The sequence below is a fragment of the Procambarus clarkii genome, chromosome 40 (genome assembly GCF_040958095.1).
Source record: "Procambarus clarkii isolate CNS0578487 chromosome 40, FALCON_Pclarkii_2.0, whole genome shotgun sequence".
NCBI lineage: Eukaryota > Metazoa > Arthropoda > Malacostraca > Decapoda > Cambaridae > Procambarus > Procambarus clarkii.
Window position 1 is genome coordinate 18,053,262 of NC_091189.1, and position 18,543 is coordinate 18,071,804.

At 41.1% G+C, this 18,543-nt stretch overlaps 1 protein-coding gene across 1 annotated transcript in view; it reads right to left on the reverse strand.

The window, feature by feature from the left end:
- Window positions 1-4,887: 4,887 nt before the first annotated feature.
- Window positions 4,888-18,543, reverse strand: part of LOC123757952 (facilitated trehalose transporter Tret1) — a 22,245-nt gene continuing 8,589 nt past the window's right edge. Inside the window, exons 2-5 of the mRNA XM_069338785.1 lie at window positions 17,000-17,132; window positions 12,849-13,057; window positions 11,756-12,571; window positions 4,888-5,592 (exon numbers count right to left, since the gene is read on the reverse strand). Coding sequence (XP_069194886.1) covers window positions 5,203-5,592; window positions 11,756-12,571; window positions 12,849-13,057; window positions 17,000-17,132 — 1,548 coding nt within the window. The 3' untranslated portion in view covers window positions 4,888-5,202. The remainder of the gene's footprint in view (window positions 5,593-11,755; window positions 12,572-12,848; window positions 13,058-16,999; window positions 17,133-18,543) is intronic.

Here is an 18,543-nt window from a genome sequence, read left to right on the forward strand (position 1 = left end):
TGTTCACAATAGAATTCTCTACAAGACTAAATGCATATAAAGCCCAAAAGCCCAGCGAGGAAGTGAGAAAGTAAGAGCGTATTACCCAGAACCACGCAAGAGCAATAAAATGTGTACACTCTTCACTTTGGACATCTCAATTCTCGTCCTAGGTCTTTCATTTTGGTAACATTGTGTTTGCAATAGAATTCCCTACAGGGGTATATACAAATATAAAGTCCAAAAGCCAGGCATAGCACCCACAGCAAACAGAGAATGTGACGGAGCATAATCCCAGTGAGCGCTAATAAAATGGGTATACTGTTTTCAACTTTGTTACCTCAATTCTGGTCCTAGGTCTTTTATTTTGGTATCAATGTATTTGCAATGAAATTCCATACAGGAGTATATGTATATAATCTCCAAAACCGGGGCGCGCCACTCCCGAAGCCGCCGCCAACGCAATGCTGCGTTGTTACCGGAAATGTGTCTACTAAAAAAACCATGCAATGCTAAGTCGTTACCGAGCGAAAGTGTTAATTATTGTTAACATATCTTCATAAGGTTCTGTATGATTATCATACTTTAAGAACATACATGCAGTATGTTTGAATCATACCACATGTTCCTCGTGTTCATTCTCGTAACTATATGGCTGCTTATGGAAAAAACATAAGTTAAATAAAAAGTAAGTTCCGTACCAAATCTATTTACATAGAAATTGTCCACAAACCAACATAATGTAACTCATTAGTAATTTAATATAATCATAAGTGATATATCTTTATTGAGACATGAATAATAGCATAACTTTAATAATTAGAAAGATTAAACCGACCAAGTACCTGAGGCACAGCTGGCCAGGTCAGCAGATGCCACACCAGTCAGTTTTCCCTCACTCTCGCACCAGCCTGTAGAGAAGCAACAAGATTTCGCTCATTCTCATGCCAGCCTTTCGAGGAGCAACAACTCGTTCAGGCTAACCAATTGCTACTAGAACTTGGCTAGGAGTAGATGTACGATTGTTATCCTGCCGAAACTTGCAGACTTGCTATGACAAGTAGCAGACCTCTTCTGCTTTTCTCATTTGACATCTTGATCAAGCTTAATACTAGAAGATATTTTACATGCCTACCAGCCCTGAATATAGGACTTTGAGTTTGTGTCCAAAGGAGGAAAATTACCCTGGTTGACAGTCACAACACCTTTTCCACGAGCATCTGCAGTGAACTCGGAAGTGTGTGCCCTAGACCACACCGAACATATCTACAAAACAGCTGAGTTAGATTTTGTCTTATCAGAGGGATGTGACTTTGTTAATGACACAACTCATGATTCTGTTAAAATGCAAAGCACCAACAATAATCCCTATGACTAATGTTTAAAATTAATTTGATGGCACCTTAGTTAATGGAACTAGCTCTCTTCATCTTTTGATTATAATGTACAGTGAATATGGTGATAAACTGCTGGTAAAAGGTATATATCTTTTGAGAAGTGTGTGGGGTTTCATTACAATCTAGCTGAAGGTGTTTGTTCATTCCATTCCAGCAGTGACCTCATGAATGATTTAGCTAATGATGATAAAATTCCCACATTTGGGACATACTCCCAGTCGTATCTGTTTATCTTGGGATATATTCCCAGTAGTCTTGGTGAATCTCAGAACATACTACTAGTAGTTTTGTGGATCTTGGAACATACAGTACTCATAGTCAAGGTGAATCTTGGTATATATTCCCAGAAGTTTCGGTGAATCTCGGGACAGACTCTGATTAGTCTTAATGGATCTTTGAGCATACTCCCAGTAGTTTGAATGGATCTTGGGACTTAATTCCAATAGTCTCAGTGGATTGTGTGATATACTCCTGGTAGTCTCGTTGGATCTCATTGCACACTCCTGGTAGTCCCAGTTAAGTGAATAAATTGGAGGGTCAAGCAGGCATATAAGATATGGCACCCTTGTCGGCTTTTGATAATTAATCATGAGGGACACCCAGGCACTAAGGACATTCACCAGGAGAACAGTCACTGATTATAGTCTATAAAATAAACTTGGCTATAAAGGATAATTATCTTAGCGTAGTTATAGGATAAGGGCTATGCTCGTGGTGACCTGGTTTAACAAAGCAGTTACGCAAGCACTTACGAACCTATACATCTTTTCTCTATCTTTGGCAGCTTTGTTTACAATTATTAAACAGTTAATGAGCTCCGAAGTACCAAGAGGCTGTTTATAACAATAACAACAGTTGATTGGCAAGTTTTCATGCTTGTAAACTGTTTAATAAATGTAACCAAAGCTGTCAAAGATTGAGGGAAGATGTACATGTTCGTAAGTACTTGCATAACTGCTTTGTGAATCTGGCCCCTGTCTTCCCAGTACTCTTCATCATATGACACTGAAACTACTAACAGTTCTGGCATCCACTACCTTCTCACTTGTTCCAAACGTCTATCACTCTGTTTGCAAAAGTGCAAAAGTTTCCGTAGCCTAAATCTATGACCTCTTTTTCTTATGCTCTTCGTCTCCTGCTTTCTCGCTGTCACTCCTCCTTTGTAGTTGTAGTTGACTCTCGCAGTGCCCTCATGGTTCTGGAGTCCTTTAATCCAGTTCATCAGGTAGTAGTTGAGATTCAACATTGGCTGTTTCTTATCTCCAGTAGATTTAAGACAGTTGAGTTTTGCTGGGTTCCCAGCCATATTGGTGTCTTTAAATGAGCAGCGGACGCTACCGCTAAGGAAGCTATCCGCACTTGTCACACCTCCCGTAAAGGTATTCCTTTCCAACTTTTACCCAGTTATTCATTCCTCCATGAATAACCCTGCCTGTTGGCAGGGTTGTTGGTGTTCTGTTACTGAAAACAAACTGCATACTCTTAAGAGTAGTGTGTCCTGAGCAGGCTACTCAGCACTCCAGTTCATTAGCTAATGTGGTCCAGAGGGCTCTTTGGGTCATTGATGCATGGTTGATCAGGCCAGGGGTGCATCATATGTTGTGTCCGTTTGCTGCCCTTTGCCGTTATCTGCGCGCTTCGGCTTTGGTGGCTGGGGATGCCCATTGGGTTGATCCGGTTTCTCTTGTTCCCTGTTTCAGGGCTCGGGTCTCCCAGGTTGTCCACAGGGTTATAAGTCTAGCCAGCCTGCGGTCTATCCTTGTGTCCATGACCTTAGGAAGTGTGCTGCATTGGCTGCTGTGGTTGGCAACATGTCTTGAGCTGATATTTGGTCACGGGGATTTTGAAGGTCGAATAGGGTCCTGGTCGCCTGTTATTTAGTTAACGTTCCTGTGATGCTTTGGGTCACAGGTTGCAGCCATTTGTCTCGACTTCGTGTTGGGAACACCTCTGGGGTAAGTCCCTCTTTTCTTTATCTTTGGGTATGTAGCTCCAGTGAGTCGTAGGGGCTCCTCACAGAAAACCAGCATTGAGTGTAATGAAATGCCATTATCTGGGTGAGCCCTGGAGGCTCCTTAGCAACCCTCCCTCCCTCCCTCTGGTAGGCAGTTTTTCACGTTGTTTGATGCTTAGCTTCCAAACTGGAGTGCTGGGTAGCCTGCGTGGGGAGGGAAGGGATGTGCGAACGAGCGGCGTGGCAGTGGAGTGTGACGTTTAATTGTTTGCTTGTTTCCTTGGGATCGGAGGGGAGTTCTACCTTTCTTTTCGGTTTTTAGTTGTAATTTTCCTACCATGGGGGATTTGTTTTGTTATGTCTAGCTTTCTGGGTGCCTCACCCTGGTCAATGGCAGATAAGGGAAACCCCCAACCAAGGGGATTTTTCAGGGCCATTCCTCCCTGAAACATTTCTGAGGGGGCCCCAGGTTCTGGCTCGTGGTCCCCGGTAGGTTGAACTCCATTGACTAATGCCCCGGTCTAATATTTCATACATTATAGACCGGGGCATTAGTCAATGGAGCACGATAGCTTCAGGGAGCCTATGGGGTTCACCCAGAAAATGGTGTTTCATTACATTCAACGCTGGTTTTTTGTATTGATGCACTTCCCTTCATTTTCACTTCACTTCAGTATTTTTAAAACTGGCAGCCTCCATTAGTGACTACTACCCTATCATATACTGTACCACAATCTTAATTCTTCTCTCTAATTTCTCAGGTGACATTTTGCTAGCTAGAGAGGTAAAGTCAAGAACACCTGCAGTAGAAGTGTAAGTGAATTGTGATAAGTAAACATTTTTATTGTTAACATGTCTGTATGTAGATAATTTCTTTAAGGTTTATAAAGTATAGTGTGCACGGTCCCTTTGTCACTATACACTACGGGGGGTCTCGTAGCCTGGTGGATAGCGCGCAGGACTCGTAATTCTGTGGCGCGGGTTTGATTCCCGCACGAGGCAGAAACAAATGGGCAAAGTTTCTTTCACCCTGAATGCCCCTGTTACCTAGCAGTAAATAGGTACCTGGGAGTTAGTCAGCTGTCATGGGCTGCTTCCTGGGGGGTGTGTGTGTGTGTGGTGTGGAAAAAAAAATAGTAGTTAGTAAACAGTTGATTGACAGTTGAGAGGCGGGCCGAAAGAGCAAAGCTCAACCCCCGCAAACACAACTAGGTGAATTTACACAGTAGAAGGCCCCAATAGGATACATTATCAGATAAACTGCCATCTACAGCCCGTATTATAGTACTGTATTTAAAAATCATAATCACATGTGAGACACCCGGTACTTTCCAAATGAGTTTAAGCATAATTTCCTCAGTAGTTGTGTTTGCAAAGTTTTCAGTCATATGATCAACATAAATCTCTTGTATCTTGGGGAAGGATGCTGATGGTATTTCTCATGGGATTCTGGCCATACTCTGCCTCTTGTATCACATAAATCCTGTATTATATGCCTTTAATCCTGTAAATCCTGTGCCTCAAAACATTGGAAGATACTATTAAAACTAAAGAAAATAAGGTTAAGTTCAATACTTAGGAATTTTATTTGAGGTACTGTATCATACACATAAAAAAGTTGTACACAAATACTCAGTTTTTATTAATAAATTAATTTGTTCATTTATATAGTATTGATTAATTTACTAAAACTAGATAGATTATATAAAAATACAATGTTGATATCAAACACAAGAAAAATATATCCATATGCATGTATGGGCATATGAGGACTAAAGGATGTAATATGGTGGGTAATATATTGTGCTTTCTATACTGTGGACTTGAGGAATGTCTGCTGGCACATTCTCCTCAACTGTCAAAGGTGTTTACTTATAATTTTGTGCTTTCTACAGAACTCTCATCTTGTTTGCCCTTTTCACTATGTACTATTGTTTTAGTACAGGTACTTGATAATCCTCTAGAGGTGTTTGTAACATTTTCATTCACAAGAGTACAAGAGGATGGTGCAATTAAACTTTTGCTGGTCTTGCTGGTGACATCATTGTAACTTATTGTTGGCTCTTGAATCTTCTTGTCATTAACTTTACATTCTGGTGTTGAGGTAGACTTTTTCTCGAAGTACTCCTGAAGCTGCTCTAGAGTTTTTCCCTTGGTCTCCGGAACACAGATGAGAGAGATGCCACAGCATGCCAGACACAGTCCACCCAATACAAAGAACACTGTGTATGCTCCAGCTGACTCTTCAAAATATGGGAATGTCTGTTTAAAGAGAACATGTTTTAATATAAATAACTTTCAGAATACAGTACTGTACAATATACATTATAGAGATTGCTGTGTTTGTGTTACCACGTGTTGTATCAAGTGTGTATTTATATATAACTTTTGTTTATGTGGATGTATATGCATAGTCACATATATGTATATATTCATGTGTGCCTATGTAATGCACTTCTTGATTTGTATGATTTTAGAAGATACCTGTCTATAAAGAGAGATTATTTTTTATACATTATAATGAGGGTACAGTAGTTTGGGTGTCATGCTTCATAGGTACATCGACATTTCATTAATGTGATCATTCCCTCCTTGTATTCCTGGAATATTATTGTAGAGTATTACTCTCCTCAAACACTTGCGATGTTGCAGTTTACAGCCTTTGTGTGTCTTCATCTTCCTGGCACTTTTACATGTATGGATTATTTTTGGGGTTAGCTTTAGTGAACTTGCAAGTGAACTGTGCACAGCTCAGCAGTGCTCTTGTTAGGCAGGTGGTGCCTTTGTTAGGCAGGTGGTGCCTTTGTTAGGCAGGTGGTGCTCTTGTTAGGTGGTGGTGATTGTGTTAGGTGGTGGTGCTCTTGTTAGGTGGTGGTGCTCTTGTTAGGTGGCGGTGCTCTTGTTAGGTGGTGGTGCTCTTGTTAGGTAATGGTACTCTTGTTAGGCAGGTGGTGCTTTTGTTAGGTGGTGGTGTTCTTGTTAGGTGGTGGTTGTCTTGTTAGGTGGTGGTGATTGTGTTAGGTGGTGGTGCTCTTGTTAGGTGGTGGTGCTCTTGTTAGGCAGGTGGTGCTCTTGTTAGGTGGTGGTGCTCTTGTTAGGCAGGTGGTGCTCTTGTTAGGTGGTGGTGCTCTTGTTAGGTGGTGGTGCTCTTGTTAGGCAGGTGGTGCTCTTGTTAGGTGGTGGTGCTCTTGTTAGGCAGGTGGTGCTCTTGTTAGGTGGTGGTGCTCTTGTTAGGTAGGTGGTGCTCTTGTTAGGCAGGTGGTGCTCTTGTTAGGTAGGTGGTGCTCTTGTTAGGTGGTGGTGCTCTTGTTAGGCAGGTGGTGCTTTTGTTAGGTGGTGGTGTTCTTGTTAGGTGGTGGTTGTCTTGTTAGGTGGTGGTGCTCTTGTTAGGTGGTGGTGCTCTTGTTAGGTAGGTGGTGCTCTTGTTAGGTGGTGGTGTTCTTGTTAGGTGGTGGTGCTCTTGTTAGGTGGTGGTGCTCTTGTTAGGCAGGTGGTGCTCTTGTTAGGTGGTGGTGCTCTGGTTAGGCAGGTGGTGCTCTTGTTAGGTGGTGGTGCTCTTGTTAGGCAGGTGGTGCTCTTGTTAGGTGGTGGTGCTCCTGATAGGCAGGTGGTGCTCTTGTTAGGTGGTGGTGCTTTTGTTAGGCAGGTGGTGCTCTTGTTAGGTGGTGGTGCTCTTGTTAGGCAGGTGGTGCTCTTGTTAGGTGGTGGTGCTCTTGTTAGGCAGGTGGTGCTCTTGTTAGGTGGTGGTGCTCTTGTTAGGCAGGTGGTGCTCTTGTTAGGTGGTGGTGCTCTTGTTAGGCAGGTGGTGCTCTTGTTAGGTGGTGGTGCTCTTGTTAGGTGGTGGTGCTCCAGATAGGCAGTGGTGTTTTTCTTAGGTAATGGTGCTCCTGTTATATGGTTTTGAACTTGTTAGGTGGTGGTGCTCATAATTACCTAAGTGTAATTACTTAACACTTTGGTCCGGTAATGACGCAGCATTGTGTGATTTCTGGCGGCAAATTGGCAACGGTTTCAGGAGGGGCATGCCCCGGTTTTGGACATTATATGCATACACACCTGTAGGGAATTTCATTGTAAATACAATGATACCAAAATGAAAGACCTAGGACCAGAATTGAGGTAACAAAGTTGAAAAGAGTATACCCATTTTATTGCTCTTTATTAGGGCTCACTGCGGTAACGCACCGTCACGTTCTGTTTGCTGTGGGTGGGACGCCGGGGTTTTGGACTTTATATTTGTATATACTCCTGTAGGGAATTCTATTGTGAAGACAATGATACCAAAATGAAAGATCTAGGACGAGAATTGAGATGTCTAAAGTGAAGAGAGTACACATTTTATTGCTCTTGCACGCTCCCGGGTAACACACTCTCACTTTCTCGCCGAGTATTTGGGCTTTATATGCATTTAGTCCTGTAGAGAATTCTATTGCGAACACATTGATACCAAATTGAAAAACTTAGGACGAGAATTGAGATGACAAAGTTGAAGAGAGTATACACATTTCGGTATGACCGCTCTCTATTGTAATGAGAGGCACCTTGGGGTGGTGCAGCACTCTCTTTCTGGTAACTTTCATCTTGTCGGCGGGTGGAGGGTGCCGCTGTTTTTGACATTATATGCATATATTCCTGTTGGGAAATCTATTACGAACACATTGATACTAAAATGAAAGACCTGGGACGAGAATTGAGGTGACCAAAGTGAAAGGAGTGTACACATTTTAACGGTCCTACGCGCTCCCGGGTAACATGCTCTCATATTCTCTGTTTGTTGCGGATAGTACGCTGGGTATTTGGACTTCATATGCCTTTAGTCCTGTAGAGAATTCTATTGCAAACACAATGATACCAAATTGAAAAACCTAGGACAAGAATTGAGGTAACAAAGTTGAAAAGATTTTACACTTTTTACAATTACCGCGCGCTCCCGCGGAATGCCCAAACCCACCCGGGGTAGTGTGATGCATGTGCGCCCAGAGCATCAAAGTGTATATTAAATAGTTACAGGATGAGAGCTACGCTTGTGGTGTGCCCCCTCTTCCCAGTACTCTTTATCATACAGTATAACGCTTTGAAACTACTGACGGTTTTGGCTTTCACCAACTTCTCACTTAATTTGTTGTAATCGTCTACCACTCTATTTGCAAAAGAAAATTTTCTAATATTTTTGGCACCTCTGTTTTCTTAGCTTGAATCTGTGTCCTCTTGTTCATAAAATTGTTGGTTTCAGGAATTCCTCTCTGTCAATTTGGTTAATTGTGTGTGTGTGTAATTACCTAAGTGTAGTTACAGGATGAGAGCTATGCTCGTGGTGTCCCGTCTTCCCAGCACTCTTTGTCATATAACGCTTTGAAACTACTGACGGTATTGGCCTCCACCACCTTCTCACTTAACTTGTTCCAACCGTCTACCACTCTATTTGCAAAGGTGAATTTTCTTATATTTCTTCGGCATCTGTGTTTAGCTAGATTAAATCTATGACCTCTTGTTCTTGAAGTGCCAGGTCTCAGGAAATCTTCCCTGTCGATTTTATCAATTCCTGTTACTACTTTGTATGTAGTGATCATATCACCTCTTTTTCTTCTGTCTTCTAGTTTTGGCATGTTTAATGCTTCTAACCTCTTCTCGTAGCTCTTACCCTTAAGTTCTGGGAGCCACTTAGTAGCATGTCTTTGCACCTTTTCCAGTTTGTTGATGTGCTTCTTAAGATATGGGCACCACACAACAGCTGCCTATTCTAGCTTTGGCCTAACAGAAGTCATGAACAATTTCTTTAGTATATCGCCATCCATGTATTTAAATGCAATTCTGAAGTTAGAAAGCATAGCATAGGCTCCTTGCACAATATTCTTTATGTGGTCCTCAGGTGATAGTTTTCTATCTAGAACCACCCCTAGATCTCTTTCTTTATCAGAATTCTTTAAAGATTTCTCACATAATATATAGGTTGTGTGGGGTCTATGTTCTCCTATTCCACATTCCATAACATGACATTTATTAACATTAAATTCCATTTGCCAAGTGGTGCTCCATCTACTTATTTTGTCCAGATCTTCTTGAAGGGCATGACAATCATCTAAATTTCTTATCCTTCCTATTATCTTAGCATCATCAGCAAACATGTTCATATAATTCTGTATACCAACTGGTAGATCATTTATGTACACAATAAACATCACTGGTGCAAGAACTGAACCCTGTGGTACTCCACTTGTGACATTTCTCCATTCCGATACATTGCCTCTGATTACTGCCCTCATTTTTCTATCAGTCAGAAAATTTTTCATTCATGATAGAAGCTTACCTGTCACCCCTCCAATATTTTCCAGTTTCCAGAACAACCTCTTATGTGGAACTCTGTCGAAAGCCTTTTTTAGGTCCAGATAGATGCAGTCAACCCAACCATCTCTTTCCTGTAATATCTCTGTGGCTCGATCATAGAAACAGTAAATTCGATACACAGGATCTTCCAGATTGAAAACCATACTGTCTGTCTGATATTATATCATTTCTCTCTAGGTGTTCTACCCATTTAGTTTTGATTAGTTTTTCCAATACTTTCACTATTACACTTGTCAATGATACAGGTCTATAATTGAGGGGGTCTTCCCTGCTGCCACTTTTGTAGATTGGAACTATGTTAGCCTGTTTCCACACGTCTGCTACGATTCCTGTACACAGGGATGCCTGAAAGATCAGGTGAAGTGGAATGCTGAGCTCAGATACACATTCTCTCAGAACCCATGGTGAAACGCCATCTGGGCCAGCTGCTTTGTTCTTACCGAGCTCCTTGAGCATTTTTTCCACTTCGTCTCTAGACACCTCTATGTGCTCTATGTTGTTCTCTGGAATTCTTATTGTATCTGGTTCCCTAAAGATTTCATTTTGTACAAACACACTTTGGAACTTTTCGTTTAGTGTTTCACACATTTCCTTTTCATCTTCCGTGAATCTATTTCCCATTTTCAACCTCTGAATATTATCCTTTACCTGCAATTTGTTGTTTATGAATTTATAGAATAGACCTGGTTCTGTTTTACATTTGTCTGCAATCCCTTTTTCAAAATTTCTTTCTGCCTCTCTCCTCACTGCCGTGTAGTTGTTTCTCGCATCTTTGTATCGCTGGTATGTTTGGGGGTTCGGCCTCTTCCTGTATTGATTCCATTTTTGTGTCTTTTGGTCTCTAGTGTGTGTGTAATTACCTAAGTGTGTTACTAAGTGTTACTAAGATTAAAATGTTAAAATTACTAAGTGTGTGTGTGTGTACTCACCTATTTGTGCTTGCGGCACAAATAGGTGAGTACAAATAGGTGAGTACACACACACTCACACACACTCACATGATTTATGAGGAAAGGCTGCGGGAAATGCACCTTACGACACTGGAAGACAGAAGAGTAAGGGGGGACATGATCACAACCTACAAAATCCTCAGGGGTATCGACCGGGTAAACAAGGATGAACTATTCAACACTGGTGGGACGCGAACAAGGGGACACAGGTGGAAGCTGAGTACCCAAATGAGCCACAGAGACGTTAGAAAGAACTTTTTCAGTGTCAGAGTAGTTAGTAAATGGAATGCATTAGGAAGTGATGTGGTGGAGGCTGACTCCATACACAGCTTCAAATGTAGATATGATAGAGCCCAATAGGCTCAGGAATCTGTACACCAGTTGATTGACGGTTGAGAGGCGGGACCAAAGAGCCAGAGCTCAACCCCCGCAAGCACAATTAGGTGAGTACACTGTGTGTGTGTGCGTGTGTGTGTGCGCGCGCATGAGTGTGTGCCTGTGCTCTTGTTGAAGTTAGTGCTCCTGTTAAATGCTTCAAAATGTGTGTAGTCATGATCCTATCATGGAGTCTGACAGCTGAGTGAACAACGCTTCGCATACGTAGTCCTGAGGTTCTGGGTTTGATCCCCAGTGGAGGCAGGAACAAATAGGCAGAGTTTCTTTCACCCTAATGCATCTGTTCACCTAGCAGTAAATAGGTACCTGGGAATTAGACAGCTGCTACGGGCTGCTTCCTGGGGGGGGTGTAACAAAAAGGAGGCCTGGTCGAGGACCGGGCTGCTTCCTGAGGGGAGTGTAACAAAAAGGAGGCCTGGTCGAGGACCGGGCTGCGGGGACGCTAAACACCGAAAACATCTCAAGATAACCAAGATATCACACAGTACATAGTATGTTAATTTGTAAATAACAGTTGTTTAGTGCATGCTAGTCTTTAGTGTGTGTAGGAGATTTGTGTTGGTCTTGAAGAATTGCCTGGTATTTTATATATTTTCATATCTCATCTTTAAATTTAAATAATTGCTTTATATCTTATATTAAAGTATCAATAATCTCTTCAGTGATGAATATCATTATGTGTATGTAATATGACATAACTTTACTAAATTGAAAGATACTTGGAAAGTAATCACCTGTATGACAGCAAAGTTGAGGATGCGGTTGTAGAAGAAAGTGACATTATTGGCAGTAGACCTGATGGTAGTGTTAAAGAGCTCGGCAGATAAGAGAAAGGGGATGGTGCGACACCCCAGGCAGTACCCGAAGACTGCCACCAGTACTGTGGTCAGTGGCACCCACCCTGGCCACAGATCACCCACTACATTAATCATGTAAAAATAAATCCCAAGCATGATTATTGATATGCCCATTACAGCAGTAGAAATCACAATCATTGGCCGACGTCCAGCATGGTCCATTAGTATAACTGACAAAAGTGTACCAGCAATTTGAACCAAACCTGTGTACACAATGGCCATGTTGTGGTTTGCAACACCTGCTGATATAAAAATGTTTCCTGTGTACATTATGAGAATATTACCCCCACTAATTTGTTGAAGAGTCATATTGAAAAGGGCTATTAAGAATGGTCTTCGTGTACGTGGTCGCCACAGCTCGCCGAGTTCGTGTTTTCTTCCCACTGATACTATTTTGGCTTCCATTTCGGTGATTTCTTTTGTCAAGTCGTAGTTTGGTCCTCTCAGCCGTCTAAGAGCTACCTCAGCATCATCTCTCTTTCCCCTAAGTAATAGCCAATGTGGTGACTCTGGAACAAAGATGATGGCAACAAAGGTGAGAACACAAGGAGTAGCGCAGATATAGCAGCTGGTGCGCCAGGAGAAGCAGGCTCCAGCTACATATGTTAAGACAACGCCCAGGGTGACGAATAGTGACGGCACAGCTCCCAGGCGACCTCTTATCCCTCCCTCAGGAATTTCACTGCAATATACCTGCAACACAAATGGTTATTTACTGAACGACATACAGTACATTAAATTCTAAGACAAATGTTGTTTATTATTAAAATTAACTAAATAATTTATGAATTTTATGTAAGGCATATCATGTAGTTGTTTTTTATATAAAAATGTCATCTGTAAATTGTTGAATAGTTTGGCAAGTCTCATTTTAGTATTAAGGAATCAACAATTCAAAATATTTTTTGCCTTTTAGCAAGTTGAAGTAAAGTTAGTTCACTGAAGTACAAAATTAATTTGTTCCCCTTACTTGTACTGCAGAAAATAAGAAAGCAGTAGAAAGTCCACACAAAGCTCTGCCAGTGAGCACAAGACCCAGATTGGAGGCCAGTGCTATGATGATCCAGCCAGCAAACAGAAAGGGGCAGCTGGCAAGGATAGTTTTGCGTCGGCCCAGTACATCCGTGACACGACCAGCTACCGTACTTCCCACTATGGCTCCCAGGGCAACAATACCCACTGGTGAGGAGAGGCCATTATCCGGTTACTACCTGGTCTAGTAACTTGTTCAAAGATTATAGAATGATAAATCATTATTCCACAATAGGGTCTCAGTTGTATGGGAAAGGCTACATTCTTAAGTTGGTTAATTTAAACCACAGTGTATGCATCGTATAAGACAAGACTACTAACCTCAGCAATATAGTACATTTATAACAATTCTGATAAGGGGGAACAAATGATAGTGGTTTTTGTTTGATTTTAGTATTTCTAGGACTAAAGAACCAAATTGGCACTCAGCTCAGATATCAGCTGATGGATAAGACTGCAGAGAAATAGTGTTAATCTGACGGTAATCGTTATGTCAATTTATTGTCCTGCACTGTCAAGAATTTAGTAATAAGTGATTGATGGTTAATACCTGGTTATCACAAACTTTGATGCTATGTCAGCACTCTTTATATAGGCGCAGATTTATATGCATATAACATCAATAGGAGTTTCAGTTGGTTACCAACATTTTCATGGGGTGGCAACCCATAAAGAGCATGCTTTATCAGCCTGCTCTAGCCACAAATAATCTATTACTGGCCAGTTTTATGAGCATTATGTTTAACTTATTAGGATATTTGGTCATGTTTTAGTGAAAGCCAGATAGCCTGGAATCACAATGTTGGCAATGTAGTAGTATAGCCTGGAATCACAATGTTGGCAATGTAGTAGTTACTGTAGCAGTATAATTCCTCTACACTGATCTTGTGATTTGCTCACAGTCCATCGATCACTGCATTTCCTTGTACAGTATGTAGCTTTGAGTCCATGAACTCTCAGGGAAGTTTAAATAGTTCTTGTTTCATTGACTTACTGTTTTCATCTAATTTGTGGGAATAGGCCTACTGTGAGTTAGGACACAGACAAGCTGGGAGGCCAAAGACAAGTGGGGCAGGAACCTCCTTATTACTACTCTTCAACAAAATATATATCAATCCTTTTTTTCCTGTAAATTCTCTGCCATGGTGTGAACCATGTTATATTACTGTGATTATTATTCAGATGACTAGAAATTAAGGCATTGTACACACTAAGAGTCCACATGTGTGCTTTAATCAAGAGTTGCTACTGTATTAATTTGCTTGAGATGTATTCACCTAGTTGTGCTTGCGGGGGTTGAGCTTTGCTCTTTTGGCCCGCCTCTCAACTGTCAATTAACTGTTATTAACTACTATTCCCCCCCCACACACACAGGGATGCCTGATTTTTCAGTCATTCCTGTGTAAAGGAGTTGTAGCTGATGTGTGGAAAAAGGCTAACATCGTCCCAATCTACAAAAGTGGCAGCAGGGAAGACCCCCTCAATTATAGACCTGTATCATTGACAAGTGTAATAGTCAAAATATTGGAAAAAATAATTAAAACTAAATGGGTAGAACACTTGGAGAAAAACGATATAATATCAGACAGACAGTATGGTTTTCGATCTGGAAGATGCTGTGTAACGAATTTACTCAGTTTCTATGATCGAGCAACAAAGATTTTACAGGAAAGAGATGGTTGGGTTGACTGCATCTATCTGGACTTAAAAAAGGCTTTTGACAGAGTTCCACCTAAGAGGTTGTTCTGGAAACTGGAACATATTGGAGGGGTGACAGGTAAGCTTCTAGCATGGATGAAAAATTTCCTAACTGATAGAAAAATGAGGGCTGCAATAAGAGGCAATGTATCGGATTGGAGGAATGTCACAAGTGGAGTATCACAGGGTTCAGTTCTTGCACCGGTAATGTTCATTGTCTACATAAACGATCTACCAGATGGAATGCAGAATTATATGAACATGTTTGCTGATGATGCTAAGATAATAGGGAAGATAAGAAACCTAGAAGATTGTCATGCCCTTCAAGAAGACCTGGACAAAATAAGTATATGGAGCACCACCTGGCAAATGGAATTTAATGTGAATAAATGCCATGTTATGGAATGTGGAATAGGAGAACATAGACCCCACACAACCTATAAATTATGTGAGAAATCTTTAAAGAATTCTGACAAAGAAAGGGATCTAGGGGTGGTTCTAGATAAAAACTGTCACCTGAGAACCACATTAAGAACATTGTGCGAGGAGCTTATGCTACATTTTTTAACTTCAGAATTGCTTTTAAATACATGGACGGCGAAATACCAGAAAAATTGTTCACGACTTTTGTTAGATCAAAGCTGGAATATGCAGCAGTTGTATGGTGCCCATATCTTAAGAAGCACATAAACAAACTGGAAAAGGCGCAAAGACATGCCACCAAGTGGCTCCCGGAACTGAAGGACAAGAGCTATGATGAGAGGTTAGAGGCATTAAATATGCAAAAACTAGAAGATAGAAGAAACAGAGGCGATATGATCACTACGTACAAAATAGTAACAGGAATTGGTAAAATTGATAGGGAAGAATTCCTGAGACCCGGAAATAAGAACAAGAGGTCATAAATTAAAACTAAGAAAACAAAGATGCCGGAGAAATATAAGAAAATTCTCTTTTGTAAACAGAGTGGTAGACGGTTGGAACAAGTTAGGTGAGAAGGTGGTGGAGGCCGAAATCGTCAGTAGCTTCAAAGCGTTATATGACAAAGAGTGCTGGGTAGACGGGACACCACGAGCGTAGCTCTCATCCTGTAACTACACTTAGGTAATTACACACACCAGGGGCTAGCTGGCTGAGTGGACAGCGCTCTAGACTCGTGGACCTAGGGACCAGGGTTCGATCCCAGCAGTCGGCAGAGACAAATGGGCAGAGTTTCTTTCACCCTGATGCCCCTGTTATCTAGCAGTAAATAGGTACCTGGGAGTTAGACAGCTGCTACAGGCTGCTTCCTAGGGGTGTGTGTGTGTGAAAATTTTTTTTTAGTAACAGTTGATTGACAGTTATGAGGCAGGCTGAAAAAGCAGAGCTCAACCCCCCGCAAGTACAACTAGGTGAATACACCCAGGAAGCAGCCCGTAACAGCTGTCTAACTCCCAGGTACTTATTTGCTGCTAGGTAACAGGGGCATCAGGGTAAAAGAAACTCTTCCCATTTGTTTTCCGCCATCGCCGGGGACCAAAATATAGGACGAAAGCCTGTTTTGGCCCATTCCTACAAGCTTAATTTTTACCAGTGAAGGATTTTAAGATAAGGTTTCACTATCCTCACCATTCACCCAGAAAATCTAACTTGCCACAAGGCTTTAGCTGGAATAAGTCACCAGATAAATCAGCATTAATTAGGCTTCTTTGAACTGTACTCCACAATTGTTACAAATATTTCTGGGGCAGGTCTCGGCTAGCTCAATATTTGCCCCATTATCAGAAATTGACTGATGGGCAGTGAATCTCGAAAAATTATTAAAACGATCTCTTCGGGCATGTCAAGGGCCATTTCAGTTCAATAAGCAGGTGTAGGTTTTCATATGCTTAATGTCTCTAGTATTAGTAACAAAAATGAATCCTGGTAATGTACCGTAAATACATGTACACCGAGTAATGAGGCACTCTCCCCTCTGGTAATTGGGGAGGAACTGATTATGTACATTGGCAGCCATCGTTTCAATTACAAATTGTGCACTTCTTCAATATTACTGTTGCTGTTAACAATGACAGCATTTGCTAGTACTGTAACTAGATAAAGTACAGGTTAATGTTCTCTGTTGTGTGAAGCTGCAGTGTTTGTTTTGTCACTCTCCATGAACATTATATTGATAGAGTATGATTAGCTCAAAATTAGTTTGGATAATAGATTTTCATATGTTCTGTTTTAGCACTTTAGTCAAATAGCATTATCAGGGGGAGTGGTTAGCTGTCGTGTATATAAATACTGTACTAAGTAGTAAGTTCTTTTAAATTTTAAAATGCATAAAAATTCTTTTTTAAAAATACTTGAAATTAACTAATCTTCATTCTAAAACATAATGACAAAATTTGTAAGGGTTGTACATACCTACCCAGGCATTGTTTGAGGTGCCCATCTGGATGTGTGGGTCAGCATCCAGGGAGGGCAGTGCCCCTGCTGACCACCCATTGACAGCTCCAGCTGACAGGGTTCCCAATGATGCTGCCAGACATGACAACACCTGCTCCAACCCACAAATGGATACAAGCATTACATCATGAGAAATAATAGAGTGCTTGTAGAGATAGCATTTTGATCAGTTGCTGTGACCTGTCTTCCAGTGTTGAGCTACATTATGGGGAGGTAAATGTCGGGTAGGGTGGATATACAGGCACACAACCCCACCCTAATTGTGTACTTTGTTTCCAAGCCATCCTGATGTGATGAATGTCACCCTGACGTGATCCCATCACATCAGGGTGACAGGCATTCTTGGAAGGATCCCGTCTTTCTGCCTGTCACTGGGTTGTGGCAAAGCTTCATGTCCTAGAATTTATGATTGCATGCATGCCGTTCCTTGGAAGGGAGCCTACATAGACGCACTGCTCGGGCCAACCCGTCCTCAGTCTATGTTCATTCCATCCAGCGATCGACTCCAAAATTGCATTCATAAATTTTAACATGCTGTTCATTCAAAAAAGAATTTTCTCAAATTTATAATAATATTGTTATAAAAAAAAAAAAGGGAAGGGGGTGGTAGGAGAAAAGCACACAGAAACTGTATTGGAGGGGACCTACATTCCCTCCAATGCGTTATGTGTGGTTTCCTCCGAGGCTATGGGTCCCCCTTCTTCCAGCCAGAGGTGGTACTCCCTTCCCTATTAAAAAAAAAAAAAAATAATATTGTTATATATTTGCATACTGTGCATATTTAGGCATTGGTTAGGTTAGGTGTTTAGGTTCTGTTGGTGATTACAGTACATATTTGTATTTGTGGTACGTAGATGAAGCATTTATACCAACCCGTCCTCAGACCAAATGCATTCTATTCACCGGTCGATCCCAAAGATGAATTCATAAACTTTAACATGCTGTTCATTCAAAATAGGAATTTTCTCAAATATAAATTAATATTATAAAATATTAGCATAATGTGCATATATAGACATAGGTTAGGTTAGGTGTTTAGGTTCTGTTGGCGATTATTTATTTTTGTAGTGCATGGTGAAGCATTTACAGCATCGTAGTTTGAACAAAATTCGTCGGTGAAGCACTTGTTCCGGAATTGTTCGAACGAAATCAGTTTTGAGCTGTGTGTACACCATTTTTTATTCATAAGCACAAGGTATGGCTGGTGCATGGAATCACTTTTGGGTCTTTGTTTGGAGGACGGGCTGTTTACAGCACCCTGTCCTCGACTCAAGTCCATTACATCCACCGGTCGACCCCACAGACGCATTCATAAATTTTTACATGCTGTTCATTCAAAACAGGAATTTTCTCAAATATAAATTAATACAGTATTTATATTTGTATTTGTAGCAATTATTTATTATATATAGCAATTATATGTAGCAATTTGTATTTGGTGATTATTTGTATTTGTAGTACGTGGGTGTATCATTTACAGCGTTGTGATTCGAACAAGACTC